Source organism: Xyrauchen texanus, chromosome 43 (assembly GCF_025860055.1).
Source record: "Xyrauchen texanus isolate HMW12.3.18 chromosome 43, RBS_HiC_50CHRs, whole genome shotgun sequence".
Taxonomy (NCBI): Eukaryota; Metazoa; Chordata; class Actinopteri; order Cypriniformes; family Catostomidae; genus Xyrauchen; species Xyrauchen texanus.
The window spans coordinates 19,719,321-19,740,315 of NC_068318.1; the positions used below are offsets into that span (position 1 = coordinate 19,719,321).

The window sequence follows — 20,995 nt, forward strand, 5'->3', positions numbered from 1 at the left end:
AATGGATTATATTCATTATTTTCCTCAAAATTCTACAAACAACACCCCATAATGACAATGTGAAAGAAGTACACAAGTATTCACAGCCTTGTTCAATACTTTGTTGAAGCACCTTTGCCACCAATCACAGCCTCAAGTCTTTTTGTGTATGATGCTACAAGTTTGGCACACCTATTTTTGGGCAGTTTCTCCCATTCTTATTTGCAGGACCTCTCAAGCTCCATCAGGTTGGATGGGGAGCATCAGTGCACAGCCATTTTCAGATCTCTCCAGAGACGTTCAATCGGGTTCAAGTCTGGACTCTGGCTGGGCAACTCAAGGACATTCACAGAGTTGTCCCGTAGCCACTCCTTTGTAATCTTGGCTGTGTGCTTGGGGTCATTGTCCTGTTGGAAGATGTACCTTCACCCCAGTCTGTGGTCCAGAGTGCTCTGGAGCAGGTTTTCATCAAGGATCACTGTAGGGATGGTATTGGCCAGGTGATGAGCGGAGTCTGGTTTCCTCCAGACATGACGCTTGCCATTCAGACCAAAGGTTTCATCAGACCATAGAATTTTGTTTCTCATGGTCTGAGAGTCCTTCAGATGCCTTCTGGAAAATTGTGCCTTTTACTGAGGAGTGGCTTCCGTCTGGCAACTCTACCATACAGGCCTGATTGGTGGAGTGCTGCAGAGATGGTTGTTCTTCTGGAAGGTTCTCCTCTCTCCACAGAGAAACTGAGCTCTGGAGCTCTGTCAGATCAGGTTCTTGGTCACCTCCCTGACTAAGGCCCTTCTCCCCTGATCACTCAGTTGGAGGCCACTGTGCTCAATGGGACCTTCAATGTTGCAGGCATTTTTCTGTACCCTTCCCGAGATCTGTGCCTCAATACAATCCTGTCTCGGAGGTCTACAGACAATTCCTTGGACTTCATGGCTTGGTTTGTGCTCTGACATGCACTGTTAACTGTGGGACCTCATATAGACAGGTGTGTGCCTTTCAAAATCATGTCCAATCAACTGAATTTACCACAGGTGGACTCCAATCAAGTTGTAGAAACATCTCAAGGATGATCAGTGGAAACAGGATGCACCTGAGCTCAATTTTGAGTGTCATGGCAAAGGCTGTGAATACTTATTATCTATTTTGGAATAAGGCTGTAACATAACAAAATGTGGAAAAAGTGAAGCGCTGTGAATACTTTCCGGATACACTATATGTAATTATTGCAGAGTACAATGGGGCTAATGGCACACCTTTATCATTAAGTGTCTCAACATTTTAAAAAATACATTTTTATTTATGGAATTTTGATGGCAAAACATAATTTGTTTGAAATGACAACAAAAAGTTGCTTTGGGTAGAATTCTTTTTTTTTAAGGAGGTGAGGGGGCCTTTTACCCCACACCAGAGGTAAAAGGCTCCCTTACTTGGGGTAAAAGGCCCCCAGGGGGGTTATATGTAGATACAGTGACAATAGTTATAGGGCACAATTATGCAAAGATAATAGTTTGAGACAGCAAGATGCTTTTTTGTGTTACAAATTAAGATAATGTTTATTCAAAATAACCACTTCAGAAAAGGGTGCATATGTTCTCGTTAGTTTCAATCATATTTGACATTTCGTAACATCTCAGGTATTCTATAAAGAAATGAATCTTTGTTGTGATTGGATCAGTCAATGTGAGTCCATACTTTTCATAACAAATCCATTCGCCTGACAAAAAAAAAAAAGAAAAAAGTGTTTCATGGGGGTCTTAATCACCTGCAACAGGGTTTTTATTATTATTATTATTATTTATTTATTTATTTACCTTGAACAAAATTTAAAATGACAAGTATTTTGTCTCAAACTAAACATGATCATTTCCAAGATAATAATGAGCTACATAAACTTGCAACATTTGAAAAAGTATTAAATATTAGATAAAATTATCTCAAAATGAAACTTTAGACATTACACACAATGACCTCATGGAACAGGAATTTTATTCCAGTGTATATAGTGACAAAACTGGTGATTAGGAAATTGCTGTGGTAGTTTTAAAAAGTGCCTATTACCCCGGAGGGCCTTTAGCCCCATTGAACACCCTAATATATACCGTGTACCTTGTGTAGACGACAGATCTATGGATATACTGTAAATAAATGTGTCTACAGAATATATCTTCTGATTACTTGACTCTATCTTCTATCTCAACTCTAGTGGTTAGTCTCTACAGCTGCAATCTGACTGTTGTTGATTCAGCGTTGACTGTATCAAGCATGTTATGATGTGTTAATCTGTACTGTTTCTGTCCCATTGCTCATGAAGGACAGCCAGCTGCTGGATAATGACAGCACAATACTGAAACACCATGATGCAAGTAGACAGAAACACCATGATGCAAGCAGACCACCCTGAGACTGTATGTCACAATCTGTTCTCACATTCACACCCTCAAAAACACATGAACACAAACACTCTTGGTTCCTTCCCAAATTATTACAATGGATATCCCTAAATTAAAAAGGACAATAAATAAAATTTTTGAGAAATGCAATTGTTATTTTTGCAGTTCCGTTTGATGACACTAGTGCCAAAGAAATGACACATTTCAGCTTTAATACCTCAGAACATTAATTCTTTACTTTAAAACACAACAACTGTTTGGTTCTATTATATAGCAGCAACACTTTTAGCTCCTTGCTGCACTTAAAGTGTGAACTTCAGTTTAAGAAAAAACAGGTCTAAAGGGAGAGCTGTATCTGTGTTATTGTGAGTGTGTGTAAGTGGTTCTGGGCAGTCGAGGCATAACGATGGGGCAGAGAGGGACGAGTGGCAGGTTTATTGAGGTGCTGTCACCAGCCGTGTTTCAGGTCAGAGTGACTGGCAGCCGATTTAGAGCAGTGCTGTTAAACTATAAAGCAATCATAACCACTTCTGTTCTTTAGACACATTCTGTATTCCTTCCCACATGCGTGCATCAACAGCTATAAGAGCACTGTCATCTAGACAGGCGAAAACAAACAATGAATTCCTCACATACTGGCACTAGCACTACACACACACACACACACGAACAAATGCATATTTTACTGCCACACACATACTGAACTCCCTCATTCGAACACTTTATCTCATACCGTGATGAAGGGATAATCAGCTAATTACAGGTGCAGTGCGACTGCTATATCTAAACGCTCGTCTCTAATAGGGAATATTTCACATTAGAGAAAGAGAGGGAGTGGAAGAGAACAAGAGTGACGAATGAAGACAGGAAAAGAACTACTAGATAATTGATCCGAGCAATTACAACTTCCATGTCGGAGCAAATTGGCCGGGATTTCTCAGCTTGTGAAGGCCCCTGACCTCATTATAACGACTGTGTTGAGGAATAATCCAAATTAGCATCTAGGTTTGAGGATCCGTGACAAACAGAGAGCGGAAAGTTTGACTCTAGTGTAATCTGTTTTGACTTCAGACACCAGAGAGCTATATCCGTGGGTCAAAAGCTTTGGCAGAAACATGACCTATCCGCAAAACTCCGTGGACTCTTTCCATGTCCTGGCAAAATTGAATAATAACAGTAATCATTAAGAACAACATGTATATTGTATGACATAAATCTGCTTCATCAGTCATAATTACAGGGTGGAGATTGTTTTACCACATACCAAAAAAAATCCCCAAGCACAGGCAGAACTAATAATCAACAGCCACTAACCACTGGGCTGGATTCAAATATGCACGCTGCATAATGGCGAGAGAGCTACAAATCCTCGCAAACTACTCAGAGAGTTGCAAACTGAAGACTCAAGGGACCACAAAAAAGAAAAACGATATTTCATAACATCCCCTTCAGACATCATTTTGATGAACTACTGGAAACACATACATAAATATTAACTGACAATTCACAGCTCATTGTGGCCGATACCAATAACCATATACACTCACCTAAAGGATTATTAGGAACAGCATACTAATACTGTGTTTGACCCCCTTTCGCCTTCAGAACTGCCTTAATTCTACGTGGCATTGATTCAACAAGGTGCTGAAAGCATTCTTTAGAAATGTTGGCCCATATTGATAGGATAGCATCTTGCAGTTGATGGAGATTTGTGGGATGCACATCCAGGGCACGAAGCTCCCGTTCCACCACATCCCAAAGATGCTCTATTGGGTTGAGATCTGGTGACTGTGGGGGCCATTTTAGTACAGTGAACTCATTGTCATGTTCAAGAAACCAATTTGAAATGATTCAAGCTTTGTGACATGGTGCATTATCCTGCTGGAATTAGCCATCAGAGGATGGGTACATGGTGGCCATAACGGGATGGACATGGTCAGAAACAATGCTCAGGTAGGCCGTGGCATTTAAACGATGCCTAATTGGCACTAAGGGGCCTAAAGTGTGCCAAGAAAACATCCCCCAAACCATTACACCACCACCACCAGCCTGCACAGTGGTAACAAGGCATGATGGATCCATGTTCTCATTATGTTTACAACAAATTCTGACTCTACCATCTGAATGTCTCAACAGAAATCGAGACTGTCTAGTGGTACCCGGTGGGGTCTTCTGCTGTTGTATCCCATCCGCCTCAAGGTTGTGCGTATTGTGGCTTCACAAATGCTTTGCTGCATACCTCGGTTGTAACGAGTAGTTATTTCAGGCAAAGTTGCTCTTCTATCAGCTTGAATCAGTCGGCCCATTCTCCTCTGACCTCTAGCATCAACAAGGCATTTTCGCCCACAGGACTGCCGCATACTGGATGTTTTTCCCTTTTCACACCATTCTTTGTAAACCCTAGAAATGGTTGTGCGTGAAAATTCCAGTAACTGAGCAGATTGTGAAATACTCAGACCGGCCCGTCTGGCACCAACAACCATGCCACGCTCAAAATTGCTTAAATCACCTTTCTTTCCCATTCTGACATTCAGTTTGGAGTTTAGGAGATTGTCTTGACCAGGACCACACCCCTAAATGCATTGAAGCAACTGCCATGTGATTGGTTGATTAGATAATTGCATTAATGAGAAATTGAACAGGTGTTCCTAATAATCCTTTAGGTGAGTGTATATATTATATACACAATGATGGGCAGCTAAAAATAGCGAAGCTTAAATACATTTCTAAGTAGCGAGATGGTAGCTTAAGTAGCTAAGCTATATTTTTGAACAAGGTATCGGTGTAGAGTTGAATCAGAACTAAAGACGTCCGATCACAAATGAATCACTCATTTGAGTCGGTTCTTTACAACTAATTGGTCACATGTGATTGGGAAGAGGTCTGAATCGGTTCGCAATTTAATCTGAATGACTCCGAAAGCTTGCACTCGCGCAGCTGAATCATTTGGCGCCCGCTCTAACTTGCCAATGAACTCATAAAATATTTTATAACATGGCAAAAAAAAGATAACGCTGGTTGCAGTGGATCTACAATCAATCAATGGAAACCAATCCTGCAAATACATCCTATTGTTTGCCAGTGATGAAGAAAGTTTTTATTCAGTCCAATATGTGTGCAGCTTGTGAACGATTTCTGCAGGTAAAGAAATTGTCTAACCAAAAGAGTATCAAAACACTTAAAAAAGTACCATGACATTAAAATGTTTTTTGGACATATCCCATTACCTGGGAGCACCATGTAAATACAATGGTATATGAATGTGGTAATATAACAAAGTACCATGTTTTTTCTAATTACCTTGAAGCACCATGTAAATACAATAGTATATGTATATGGTAATCATATATCAAATTACCATGGTAGTAACATGTATTCTGTGAATTACTTTGAAGCACCATGCAACTACAGAATGGTGCATAGATAGTTGTATATCAAGGTAACATGGTATTACCATCTGATACCATCAGAAATCACATCGTTATTGTCAAGATACTGTATTGCACTAAACTGTAATATACTGTACCATGGCTTTGATAAACACCATGTGAATATGCCTTTTAGGTGCTTTGTCCATGACAGTATGCTCTGTGCATCTGCAATTTTAAAAAAATGAAGTAGCTTAAATGTAACAAGCTAGGTAATTTAAAAGCTTGGAATTTCAACTTGCTGCTATTTAAAATTTGGTGGATGTAACATGAACCATAAATGTGCCTATTTTACAGAAATAAATGGCAAAATGGCAATACACTTGCTTAAATTGTATGGTGCCCATTTACCTTTAGTTTCTGTTCCTTTACCATCAGAATCCACAGGTTTGTTTGATATATTCTCAATAGCACTGCTCATAACAGAAATCTGAATTCTGTATCCAAATTCTAAATCTGAATTCTGTGTCTAAAGTCTGAAACTGAATTTAGAATTCTGATTCGGTTTCTTCAACCTCAGAATCTCCATGTTTGTCTCATTTATTCTAAAAAGCACTGCTAACAGCATTAATCTGAATTTTGAATCAAAATTCTGAATCTGAATTCAGTTCCTTCACCCTCAGTATCTGCAGGCTTGTCTAATCTGCTCTGAATAGCACTAGTATTGGTTATGCAGACCTTGAGCATGTGTGAGTGTGTATGTTGAGAGCACATCTTTATACACAACACGCTAACCCCTGTGCATGACAGACAACCAACCATGCCAACCTACCACCTGACCCTCAATGTAAATATTTCATTTCTCTACCTCCGTTCAGACAGCACTGAATCATGAATGAGCAATAAAATGATTTACCCAGTAATCCCAAAGCACTGTCACTATGGCGACCAAAGAGCAGGTAATATCATAGCTTCCTCAGTCTCACGGCCTCTATCACTCTCTGTCTGACCATTTCTCTCTCTCTCTCTTTCTCACTCACACGCTCTCTGTGTGTGTGTGTGTGTGTGTGTGTGTGTGTGTGTGTGTGTGTGTGTGTGTGTGTGTGTGTGTGTGTCAGGTTGTAATGAGAGTAAAGAGCCGCTTTAGGGAAGCTCCCTCTCTAGGAAGGATACTGCAGTGAAGACAATATTAAATTAACTATCATATTTTAGCCTTTTAGTTGGAATTTGTTCCTGGCTTCATCTGACCTTATTATCATCTCCCAATTTGTCCCTCATCAGCAAGACGCTGATGGGTGGGCAAAGACACCAAACACTCAGGGGGGACAACATGCTACACCCCATCTATCTCAACACAATACAGAAAGACACATACACACCAAAAGTAAAGCACTGTTTACTGGAATTCAGAGTCCTGAAATTGCCAATTTATTTGATAGGCAGTCGGGTAATGATGGCATTTCACTCCTGCCGCAGAGACTAAACACATGTGTGTTTGATTCGCCCCCACTCCGCCACACACCCCCTTCTCTCCTATTCCCTTTGCCTGGCCTCCAGCCACCCTGCCTGGGGAAAGAACGCTGCCATGCTGGCTTCAAAAGCTCCTGAAAGTGGACCCAGGGCTTCGGAGCAAATACAGGAAGCCTGCCAATTTATCCAAGATTTGGGGTTACCGCTGGCAAGAACAAGGCTGATGTACCATTTGTAGCTTAATGAGCTGGCAGTGCATGGGGACGGAGGGGGGAGAGAGAGTAAGGAGGACAGAAAGAGGAAGAGAGAAGGGGGAAAAGGAGCAAGATGGCCTGCCGTGACCTATTTTGACCCCAGTCTCCTCTCAGCCAAACGAAGATCAACACTGCCATAGAGTCTATAATGAGGGCTAGAATTACTCCTTATAGCCCCAAACTCTGTCATAGATGCTCAAGCTTTTACTAAATTTTTGTTTCAGTTTTACAAAACATGAAGAGTGTGTATGCGAGTATGAACATTTCCTTGAAACAAGATGTGAGAAGTAAAACTGAGTAACATATAGAGCCCTCTAATTTCCACAATGCGGAAAACATGGACGGAATTGCGGCATCCAGTCGTAGAAACACAATTAATACAAAAATGTCACGGAATTTGAAATATTTGGGATAAAATACTTAATTTTAAATTTGTGATACGCCTAAGTATAATGATTAAACCACCAAAAGCTGAGATGTAAATAATTAAATATAAAGTCTGAATATATTGTGTGAAGCCAGTCATTCACTGATACCACGTAATCATCACGCACAGTCTGTGTGAGTAGCACTCGTTTACACTTAAGAGTGCAGTACATGCAGACTATATATTTACTGTATATAATTAAATCGTATACTTTTAGCAGTTTGATATGCATATTTAGCCATATAGCGAACTGATTAGCCGGAAGTGGGAAGCTGTCGTCACATATAAAACATACAAACTAAAAGTCCTTAATTCAGCTTACTGTCAAAATAAAAGCTCAATTTAACCCAAAGTGTGAAATTGAAGAAATTGTTAAATAAATATCTTACTACCAGGGCTTGACTGGTAATCTGGCATACCGGGCATTTTCCCGGTGGGCCGACGCACATTTGGGCCGATCAGGGGTGGAATGGACATCAGTGAGAACCGATCGGGCTGGTGATTTGGCTGCGAAACGTGCCGAATGGGCCGCGATAAGCAACAATGACCCGCTGCGTTATGCAGAAAGGACCACAAAACGGTGCCACGATATGCAGAAAAGAACAGCGAAAACCAGCATTTTTTTTCCTTCTATTTTTTATGCACAAGCCTTCATACATTTAGTTTAGATTTATGCTTAAAAAAGTGTGCTAAGAAACGTAGCTACGTAGATCCAAATCGTATTCTATGAAAACAACTTACTGGAAAATAAGACAAAAATACAGAAGAAAACAAGAAGAAGGACGGAAGGAGAATATGTGACCTCTATGTGAAGTGACTTTCTTTTATGGTGTGACTGTGAATAACCCGCTTCCTCCTTTGCCCTTAGGACTGAGATGCTCTACTTAAAGTGTGACCCTGAGAAACTGTTCAAGCAAAAAAAAAAAAAATCCAATAAACACCTTTTAGCACCTCCCGTTTCGAATACTCAAGGGTTTTCAAAACATTCTGTGACAGAGAAATACACTTGCCATAAACCTTAGATGTTTGAATGAAAATGAGGCTGTGCAGGACATCAGTAAACTCTTTAAATTAATTTCAATGATTCACAGGCTGAGAATTAGACACCCTACTCAACAGCACAACATATTAAATAGACTTTACTTCCATCCCACACGGCCTTAATTAAAAGTATAATACTTTCAATTCACTTCTCACTTATATTCACACACACACACAATAAATCGCTTTATTTGATAAATAACATTCAGATCCAATCTAATAATCAAACTCTATCTGTTTCCCTCTTCCACTTGCATTTCTCCTCTTCCTATCTCCCTTTCCTCCTCCACACCCCACTCTCTCGCTTTATCTCTTCAGTCTTCTCTCTCTTCCCTGACGAGGGGCTGTAGGTATCATTTCAATTTCTGATGTCAACATCAAATTTCTTACTTCATTTCATGCCTGGCCAAGCATCCTATAGCTACATGCAGGAGCGGTCACGCTCAACTCGTTCTGCCGTGCCTGTTCCGAAGACTCGCCTCGCCCTCCAGCTGACAGCTCTAATTATACCCGAAATCTGATAGTGCCGGCGCACACTCCTAGACTCACATCTCCACCACAGGTACCAACGCTTGAGGTTTATAGAGGGCCTGCTCTAGACAGATTGAGCTTGCACACATGCCTGTGTATAGATCCATAAACAAGAAAAATATGCTGTTTTCATAACTTTCAGTCCAACTTTTAGTCCAAAGTAATTTGTATAGACTGAATTCATAAAGGTAAATGCTGCCTCAATCGAAGAAAACATCAAAATGTAGGGACTGAATACTTCCAGAAACAACAGTTAAAACAATGTCATATTAAAATACTACATCACAAATGTTGGTGTTTTGCAAAATATATACAGACACTTATGTATTTGGTTTGTGTTGTTATGGTTGTCCATGAATGGTCACTCTTACATTTTTCACTGCTATGCTTCCTGTAATCTTCACTTCTATGGAAAAGAAGCACAGTCGCTCTTCATCCAGAGCTTCCCTGAAGCTTCCAGCTGAGTAAACAGTATGTGCTTATCACCACCAAACACAAACACATATCAGAGCCTGCAGGCCTGAGGGTGCAGACAACCTCTGCTCCTCTACATCACACAACACACACTCAGTTTCTCTTAAAATGCTTCTATTGTTCCTGTTGGCACAGGACCATGTCAGTTTAGAGCAATGAAGTGGATAAGAAAAATGCAAAATACTGTTTAAATATGGAAGCTCTTTGTTCTTAAGAAGAAGGGAGATACGAAAAGTAGTCAAGGGATTGATAAGGGTCTGGTTTCGAGACAGTTGATAGTTTTGTTGTAGACACTGAATCCAGCAGTGTCAGGCTTACCTTAATTGGGTTATTTAGTTCTGGTTTTGGTCACTAAAACATGCAGGCAGTCTGTGATAGCAATAGTAGTGCAACCTTTCTTTATGGCAGAGGAATTTCAGCACTGAGCACGCCAATATGCACAATATTTAAAAAAAATCTGCTTAATAAGCTGACAATATGTAAGGTCATCTAAATGCCATTTAAAAATGGTTTTCTTGTTTCGGGGTAAGGTCATAAACAGTTTAAGCAAAAAGTAATCAGTACACCTAGATTTTTTTGCCTATTACCCTGATTTCGCTCTGCACTTAAACACCTTTACCACGCTTCTGCTGACTTACTCAATGTGCGCATATCTCTTTATAAATGGTTTGACTTCAAAACTGGAAACAAAAAAAATCTCTCTCTATATACATATAAACTAATCAGCCACAACATTAAAACCACCTGCCTAATATTGTGTAGGTCCCCCTTGTGCTGCCAAAACAGAGTCGACCAGCATCTCAGAACAGCATTCTGAGATGCTATTCTTCTCAGCACAATTGTACAGAGCGGTTATCTGAGATACCGTGGACTGTCAGCTTGAACCAGTCTGGCCATTCTCTGTTCACCTCTCATCAACAAGGCATTTCCATCCATATACTGTAAATATATATATATCTAAATATATTAGGTGTATAACAATCCATCGATTTGGATCGATGCATTGATCCAATGACTAACGATCCAATGTTATAGATACAACGCATAAATATCGATACAGTCACGTCTGTACGCATTTCCGTCAGGTGATGAAGCAACATTATTACATTCATTTCACTTTATGAGCACTAAATGTGCTTCTCATGTGGGACAAGGGTGTGCGCGAGGTATTTGAAGCCAAACTATGGTCTGCTATCCGTGCGGAATGAGCACACGTCAACCAGTCATCCAGCAAAATGCAGGCTCCAGTGACAGCATCCGTGTGAGTGCATCAACCAGGCAATCCTTAAAATGTAAGCAGAGCTGCTCACATGCACAATTCATTTTGGCTTCCATCTATATTGTTGTGCAAGTGACCCATTTGAATATTACATGAGAATTTGCTATTTAAAAGTACCATGGAGAAGTTCAACCATCACGTGAAACATCTTGACAACGCTGACATTATGAACATCACTAATGAGGGAAAGAGAAACACCTGCTCAGCTCCAGCATCAGTTATAAGACTTTAAACATCTACACATCAACACCCTTACTAACATTTATCCCAGTTAACTGTAACAGAATTTGTCATTACATCTGTGGAAGTTGTAGCCAAGAAAACCAAAGATAGCACGGATAGTTGAAAACAAGTCATGGGTATGTAAGTACTTTGAATTGGACTAAACTAAAAAATTAGCTGTAATCAAACGATTGATGATCACTTGTGTGTGACTTTATTTTTTATATTATTTATCTGTTTAATATTTTTTAAATATCTGAAGTACTTTATTTTGTTATGGATGTCCCAGTGTGTATAAAGAGAGCTGAATAAAATAATCAAATTATTCTGAAAGTGTAAACAGATCCATTTGACATACTGGTTATGACTGTTGTGAACAGAGTTGTTGACTGAGGGGTGTTTAGTCTGTAATATAATATCTTATGTCATTTATTAATTTGAGTATTGTGCAATTAGCTGGTGTTTGCAGTGATGAATGCAGTGTGGTCAGTATTTGGGCCTGCTGCAGAGTGTTAAGAGTGAATAATATTTAAAGATGTAGAGATTTAATTTGTCACTCACGTCGGTCAGTCTGTCTCTGGAGCTGCTCCGGATGGAGGGTTTGGACTCTCCACTGACGCTCTCACTATCACTGTCTTTGCAGTTGTTCTGGCCAGGCTTCAGCTGGGAAAACACAGAAACGCAAGAACAAAGAAAAAATCAGGGCCCACAAAAAGAGAAAAGACTACAAAAGACTTTAAATATACTTTAACTCTATTATAGGCCAGATAAAAGGCAATAATGATAGATGCAATAATTTGGACTACTACCTACGTATGTGCTAATAAATACACGCTATATAATGTATACTGTATATATACATATACTGTATTTACACAGTATATATAGAGTACTATATATATATATATATATATATATATATATATATATATATATATATATATATAAACATAAAATGAACATACTGTAACATTACTTTACATTACAGCAGTTTGTAAACTTGTTCCAAACACATATACTGTAAATGATTATGTGTGTTGAGAATTGGCCAGTATTCGGTTTTGAATTGGTTCTCCCCTCTTTCCCCCAGAATTTCTTGTCATTTCTACACTTTAATGTGGAAAAAAGGTTAATATCATTCATACATCAAGAATGGGACATCCCAACCCAAAGCCAGTCTTGTATTTCCTTTTGGCAATAAACTAATGCTTATCAAGACATGAATCCCAAACAAACAGCCACCTCTATGACAACATCAACCTGTCTGGGCTGACTTCCAATGAAGCTAAAGTCTGCTCTACAGGCCACACGACTATGTGATTTCACTGAAAGAAGCCTGACCTCATATCAGACCTGTGAATAAGATAAATTAAATATCCCCAAACAACATCAAAAGCAGTTTTCCATTCCATAAGCCATTCTCCCAACACAGGGACCAGAGATTCACAATAGGTGTCCTTCTCCAGTCCAGGGATAATAAAGAACAAGAGCACAGCACCGAGGAGGAAGGGAAAATAGTGGAGGACACAAAATCCAAAACATTTGAGCCCCACTAAAGTCTAGAGAACAATGTCATACTCCCAAGACCCAGCAACTGTCATCAAGGTCTGCAATTTACATCTTCTGAAGTTTTGCCATTCAGACAGGCCATTTTCCATAGCCCGCACCCTGCCAAAACCAGCTGCCTTCATCACTCAGCACATAAAAACCCAGTTTTATGAGTAGAGATGAGAGGTAAATGACTGCAGCGTCACTTAATGGAAAATGCAGAGTAGGCCATGACGCACTGGGGGCTTGTTTACCAAGATGGAGAGATAGATCAGCCATTCATTTCTTTTACTATCTTTCCCTCCCATCCGTTTTCCTTTTCTTTGTCTCTCTTTCTCTCACTCACTGATTCTTGCATACTCCCCATCACGTAGCAGAATCAAACAGATTCTTTGCGAAAGTTCTTGACAACGGCAGCAGGATGGGGGGTGGGCGATGTGATGAGGGTTGGAGAATATCTCTTTTCAATGGTGCAGACTGTGGGTTGTTAAAGCCGCACAGGCGGGATAAGGGACTTCAGGGAAGAGGGCCCTTGAGTAAAGCATATAATTAAAATGAAACTGTTCCCTTTCTGTAGCCATTAGCAATGTGAAAAGATCTCTCTCAGAGGTGGTGCGCTGAAACTCAAGGCAGTGACGGTTGGCTCTATCAGCAGGCCACTGTGATAAGAGGCTTGCAATGCTAAGAGAGAGAGAGAGAGAGAGAGAAGGAGAGAGAGAGAGATGGCAATGAGAAAAAGTAGGGCAAGCAAAGGTGCATAGACACTAGAGAAACTCTGACGGAGTGTTCGACAGATAGAAAAGTGAAAGATTCATTTTGATGGCAGGGAAAGAGCCATTACATTCTTGTGACGTACCATCCCACAGATCTGTGCTTGTAACTAAAAATGTGTACATTTGATCAAGCAAGGGGTGATGCATAAACTCGCCACTGTGCCCTTGAGTCTCACATTTTAACCAAGGCAGTCCCAGGGGGGTTGTCCTTGTAATAAAAGAGGTGTGTCACTTTGTACAAAAGCGTCTGCTAAATAACTGTTTTTCTAACAGGCTTCCACATCTCATTTTCGAAAAACGGACTCATTAACTTCTAAACTTCTACCTCAAGGGAAGCGTTTAATCTAGTCAAGGTCAATTACTGCTCTGTATTCATTTAGATTTCCTAGACCATATCTCCCCACAGCCTGCTGTCAGACAATGTTCTGATCTACACCGGCACTGAGCAAACCTCTGTCACATCACAGACTGAAGAATGCAAAGGTTAAAAAGACTCATTATGTAACTTTATCAGCCTGCATAAACTTTCTATTTCTGATGTGTGGGCTTCAAAATTCAAAGTTCAAAGTCACAGTATTGTGAGAGTTTTAGTGCCTTGTAAATCACTCCATAGACATACCGTAACTCCTATAAAACCCGTTTATGTAATGCATTATAAAGGTGTTCTTAACAGCTTAAAGGAAGATGACCGCTTTGTTTTGTTCTGATCAACCCATCCAGCCTGATGCAGCAACATGGCTCAACCTATTTGTGGGCTTGGGGGGAGGGGGGGTGGGTTGTCTACTACAGTGTGACATCACAATGTGGATGAAGTAGAGAACAAGTCATTTTGGCAGCTTGGTTTCAACAAATGCTCTTATTGTAGTGAGGAGGAAGTTTTGAGTTCTGAAACTTACAGTATGCTTTTATAGTTCAATAACCTCTTTTATGTGAAAAAATCATAATAAATTTGATTCCTCATGTGATGACCCCTTTAAAAGGTTCTTACTTACTTACTCTGACACAGTTCAAACAATACCCTATATATTAAAATTATATTTAGCAGGTAAATCTTTTACCAGATATATAACGTGTCGTCTACTCAAGGTTATTTCAGTTATGCCTCTTAAAAAGCATTCCTTGGAGACATATAGGTCACTTCCTTATGAGGTCTTATAATGTTTTAGAGATTTCCTTAATAGTGATATAAAACAAAAAGAGCAATGCTGGTGGTCACAATAAATTACCATCATCAAAAAGTTCAATAGAAATCATGTCTCCAACCACAGTCGATAAATCAGAGCTAAAGCAGTCGTGTCTATAAAAACCTTTATGTCTGCACACATAATGGTCATTCATTAGTTGGGAATATTTTTATGGTGCCACATTTACTTAACTGGGTATCTGACTAACTCTTAAACTCATCTGGAGTCCATGCACATAAAACATGATTACTTTTGAGTGCATTCTTATTGGCTCCATGATCTTCTAGGCACTTTCCCCTAAGTTTAGGCACTTGTTATTATCTACTGCTGCTTGTTACAGTAGATTATTTGTTATAACAAATTTTATGCACTTTCTTCACATACAATGCTGGTAATAACTGTTGTTTATGAGTGTGTATTTGTATGCATGTTTGTAAGCATGTACATGTGTGTGTGTTATCACAGTTTTGCTTGTGCAATCATAATGACGTTAATGAAGACTGGCAGCTCCGCCAGGTTGCACCATAAGGATAAACTCTTTTAACAACCCAGAGAGCGGAGCCTGGGTAAAGATTCCCCCTCCAGGAAGATAACAAACAGATGGTTTTCATATTCCAGCAACTAATTCCTCAACAATTAAAAACACAGTAAGACATTAGCATCTAATGAAACATTTAAACTACAAGTAAGTGCATCTGCCATTTATTTCAACACAGTAAGTTCTTGGTTTGCCTCAATCTGTTCCCTGTTAAGAGCTGATTTCTCCCTCCCTCTGTCTGAGTTTACTGAAGTATAGAATTAACAACTGTTTTCAATAAGCAGTCAGCATGATTCCCTGGCACGGAGATGCTCAAAAGCCTCCATGCTATTAAAGATTAATTTATGCTGCCAAGGCTTTGAAGTGAGGCTGTAATGGAAAGAGCTACTCGCTTCGCCTTTCCCATAAAAAGGTCAAAGCGACCTGTACCCATTAACCCTGTTCTTGTGATTGCCTACAAAAAATAAAATATAAAGTCGTCAATGGACGTTTAGACAGCGTGGTTTTATGATGCTGTAATCACTTTGCATTGGCGAGTCCATCGGCAAGAAAGCCACCATGAAGATTGTTCATTTCCAATGGTGTTGATGGGGGCTAAGCATAATGACAACATTTGACTGCTTATCAAACGTGTTTTTCAACCTGATAGTTGATTATAAAATCCAGATTCATTCTGATAGCAAAGGCTTTGAGTGCCACATTAAGTCACACCAGCTTTTAAAAGACTACTTTGGCACTGGAAATACAACCTGACTTTTTTATTTGAATTTACTGCAATTCCATCCGTGCATCCGCACCAAAGTTATGCATCTATTACGACCATCAGAACAACAGTTCATAAGCCTAATGTATTTTATAGGGACCGTCTTAAGGACATGGCACAATAGCTTAGGGTTCCACATAACAGACCGTTTTAATGGCCCCTTAAATGTGAAAGTAGGAATGGCACTCAATGGCACTCTAGGAGAATGGTACCTTAATCTGAAATAACACTAAAATACATTAAAATCTTGGTTATAAAAGCCATATTGGTTTATACTGAGATGGGAGCACTTGTAAAGATGAGAAAGGTGCAGCTTAAAGCAAGAGCTTAGATGAACATCCATTCAAAGTTATCATCTTGTAAATGCACTGCAGTGCAAGGGCATAGTGTGTTCTCCTGTGCTTTGATTTAAAGGAATAGTTAGACAAAAAAAGAATCCATTATTTACTCACCCTCAGGTGCTACAAACCTGTATGCAGAGGCGTAGCCAGGCATTTATTTTTGGGTGGGCCTCAACAAAAATGGATGGGCAAAGTTTTAGCCCAAACGTATTTTTTACTACCTTACCTTAACAACAGAGAAGCGGGACATTCAAAATGTTCTTTCACATTTTTAGAAATCAGAATTTATGCATTTTCTTTTACTATTTTATAAATATATTTTTGAACTCAAAGAATAATGTCTAAAATTGGGGGCCCACCCGGCCCAAACCTGGCTACGTCACTGCCCATGTGACTTTCTTTCTTCTGTGAAATACAAAAGGTAATGTTTTTATGAAGTCTTCTCAGGGCTTATTTGCAGTATAATGAAGTGAAAAGTGACTAATGTCAATCAAGCTCAAAGAAGTGCATAAAAAGCCCCCCAAAAAACACCTTAAAATCACTATAAAAGTAATCAATACGACTCATGCTCTGTATTCCAAGTCTTTAGAAGCAATACAATCCCAATGAGGTTTGATGTCGTTAACAAAGCTGCCATCGTTGGTTCAACAAATTGCTTCTCACTATTATTACATTTGATTTGTGAGCGAATAACAACTTAAATTTTTTGTTCTGTTCTTCAAACAAAGTGATCATATGGCTTCAGAAGACTTGGAATATAGTGCATGAGTCATATTGATGGATTTTACTGTAATTTTGGGGAAAAGAAAGAAAGAAAGAAAGAAAGAAAGAAAGAAAGAAAGAAAGAAAGAAAGAAAGAAAGAAAGTCAAACAGGTTTGGAACAACATGAGTGTGAGTAAATTATGTCAGATTTGTTTTTGTTTTTTTGTTTTAGTTTTTTTTTATGAAATAATTTTCAAGTGTAAAGAACCTAGTCAAAGGAACACATTGCTCCAATCTTGTCTTCCCTTTACTGGTTGCCAGTTAAGTACAGAGTCGTCTTTAAATGTTATCGTTTATAAAGTACTACATGGCCAGTCTCCACAGTACATCAATGACCTTCTTAGGCCCTATAATCCCTCTAGGCTATTGTGTTGTAAATGTATGTCTCTGATGTTCTGTTGTTTTCTTCCTTTTTATTGTTGTTCCACAAAAATTGTGAAGCACTTTTGATAATGTAAACCTTTAAAAGTGCTATATAAATAAAGATGAGTTGAGTTGACTAGACTCTTATATCTTATAATCTTATATGGGAGTATCTTTAGCACATGAAGTCATTTATTTCCTTTGCACACTTGCTGAAAAGTGCTTGACCGAGTTATGATAAAATTTTACAAGTCTATTGAGCTACTCACAGAGGATCGACCCACAACCCAATGCAGCCAAACAAAAAGACAGACCCCACTGCACTGGCCTTTTAAATGTCGCCTTTCTCAAACCCCAATAGCCTTTTCATCTAAAACCCTGCTTTGAAGTACAAGCCTGACCCTTTGCTTCAAGTGGAAGCCCCAGGGATTCTGTTGCTATCGGCTTCTGTTCTTCCTTAGTTACGCACTACAGCAGCTGTGCAGCTCGACAGTAATAAAACCTGGAACAATTTACCAGCTTTTATTGTTCTTCTGTGGCGTTTCAGCTCAGCTAACCTGTCCTCCAAAGGAGCCGACAGTGAGAGTGAGAATCCCATAAGAGCACCAATGAAAGAGGATCTCATTTACCTAAAAGTGCTTATAAATTTTTAATTTGCTTTAACAAGTAAATTAACAAGTCCCTCATTTGGGAAGTTTTATGGCTGCCTGCAACCAGGGGACAGCCATGAAAGTTTTACAGATAATCCACTAGTGTGCTAGGCTGCTTATAATAAATTGACTATTTCCTGCTGCACAGAGAAATCCCCTCAGTTTCCAATGACTACACTTGAAATATCTCCCTCTCTGCTTTCTTCATTGTGCTATATAAAGGCCATTTTAACACTGGGGCAGACAGCAGTCCGTAGAGGGGGAATTATCCTGTTACTTGTGTAAGTAAGGAGGGTCTGGTCTGTATGAGTCACAGCCGGCTTACGTTTAAACACTGAAGTTAAGGAGGAGCTAACACTAAATCATGTGGCTGCCATATTTAAGCGAGTCTCTGAATAAATTTTTTTTTTTTTTTTTTATATTCTAAAACTGGAAGTTGGAATTCAAGTTGGACATTTTGGATCCAAGGCCACATCCACACTGAAGGCTCGGGTATACTTTGTTTTTCACGTTCTTGTTTGAGCTCTCAGACTTTCATAGTATACTTTTTGGACCGCGAATGTACGTATATGAATGCATTTAACGCATGCGCTTCACGACTATGCTTTTGTGATGCTCCATTACACTGCAGTCACATGCACCGACGATGCGCAGAGACACGGACTGTTTGCATGTCAAGAAAATCTGGGCCGCGTAGACTGTTCCGATCAGTAATACAGACAACCAAAGTATACTTTCGTTTTAATATGTTTTTGTTTTAAAATGTCTAGATTTTGTTACTTTTACGCCTCTGATCCACACTGAAACAGCATTTTCCTCCACAGAAAACAGAGACTTCAGAAACGCTCTCTAGCACTGTAAAGTATGGAAAACGATGGTACGAAAACAGATTAGTGTGAACGTAGACATTTGAATTTAAAACAGCATCGAGTAGTGGTCGATCAAAATGTTTTTTTTTTTTTTGCTGATGGCGATATCTAAAGAGCAGGTTGACAAATGGCTAATGAAATGTCATTATACAGTATATCATATAATTGAATTACAGTTAATGAGATGTAAATACAATTTCTGAATTTAACTGAACACCTCTGTTATACAATACTTACTCAGTTCAATAAAAATCAGAAGATCACTATAGCAATGAAAATCAAAGTTTGTTTATAAATCAGATAGTTCCAGATCTAAAATCTGATTGGATGAGCAACATTCAAAGTCATTGACATTAACGTAGAAAAAACAATGCGTTTTTAAACATAAACGCATTGGCCATAGTATAATACAGTAGCTAATAAACACATTTATTTTATTTTTTATTTGTTTATAATTATTTATGAATACTTTGCACTTATAATAATAATAATAATAATAATAATATTAATTAGTATTACGATTATTATTATTATTAAATATTGTATTACATTGATGGTTCTGCCACAGCACCCCATAACACTGTAAAGTCACTCTAACGCACGACCCCACATGACTTCCTGCTTTAATATACTGTGGGTCTGTATATAGGTCAGAGAAAACAGAGCTCTTGACTCTGTTCCCAATTAGTCCATTAAAAGGCAACGCATGAGCCTCCTGGCCTCCATCTGAGCATTCTGATTTTCTGGCAGCCGGCAATAGTTGGATACCACTGTGAGCGGTTAACCTGAGTGAGCTTACCCCAATGGCAACAGTGCCTGACAGAAGGATGCAGGGGCCATCATAGCTAGTGCGGCATGGCTGCAAACGTTCCGTCATTGCTTGGACAGCCCCTGTGTCACCCGCTATGACCTCCTCAGCTCTGAGGGCTGGGGCTCTTAACTGCCACAGACAAGCTGCCCGTATCGCATCCGATCTAAAGTAGCAGCCTGTCAGCAGGGATCAGGGCTCGGGTCAGGCTAAACGGCCTGCGTGGCTGTTTATTTAGGCTAACGTTACACCACAGTACGTGCTTCTGCTCGCACATTGTCATGTTTAAACTCAATGACCTCCTCCTCATGAAGACTCAAGGTTATAAAATTCGCCGCATTTTTCCATCAACACTCCTACGACACCTACATTCCCCCAAAGCGTTGCTTTTGTAGGCGACATCGCATCCTAAATGTCAGCAGAAACAATTTTGCGAGAATATTGCAGCTTTCATCAGCGTCTCCTGCTCCCCAAGGTGTGATCGCCATGGAAACACTCCAAGCCCCCATCTTTGCAGTGGCTAAGCTCAAGTGACATGTGGCGACCTTCGGTGACCTTGTCAGATGCTGCAGTTATGATGGTGGATAGAATCTTAACTGACGATTAGCATTAGCTTTAACCTGCTTTTTATTCCACCTGTGCGGGATTGTGCTGCTTTTAAAACACTGAACAGAGTCAGGCAGCTGTCAACACAGGCCTGAGGGCACATGAACCTTGAAGGAAGAAAAGAGAGAAGAAAGATGGATCGAGAAAAGGGGAGGAGGTGGACGGGGAGTTAAAAACACAGTGCATCACTCACACAAAGAGCAGCATTTACTCACATCAGCCGTTGCCTCGAGGACAAACCTGAGGATGCATTTATATGGATATAAAACTTAGTGATGTACAATGACATTATAGACAAATCAATATGCTTTTAACATCCATCCTCTGCTTGTGCTCAGCGGCACTGCCCAA

General features: G+C 39.6%; 1 protein-coding gene across 1 annotated transcript in view; it reads right to left on the reverse strand.

The window, feature by feature from the left end:
- LOC127635793 (autism susceptibility gene 2 protein-like) overlaps positions 1–20,995 on the reverse strand; it is a 421,414-nt gene that overhangs the window by 239,673 nt on the left and 160,746 nt on the right. The window contains exon 4 of the mRNA XM_052116015.1: positions 12,000–12,101. Coding sequence (XP_051971975.1) covers positions 12,000–12,101 — 102 coding nt within the window. The remainder of the gene's footprint in view (positions 1–11,999; positions 12,102–20,995) is intronic.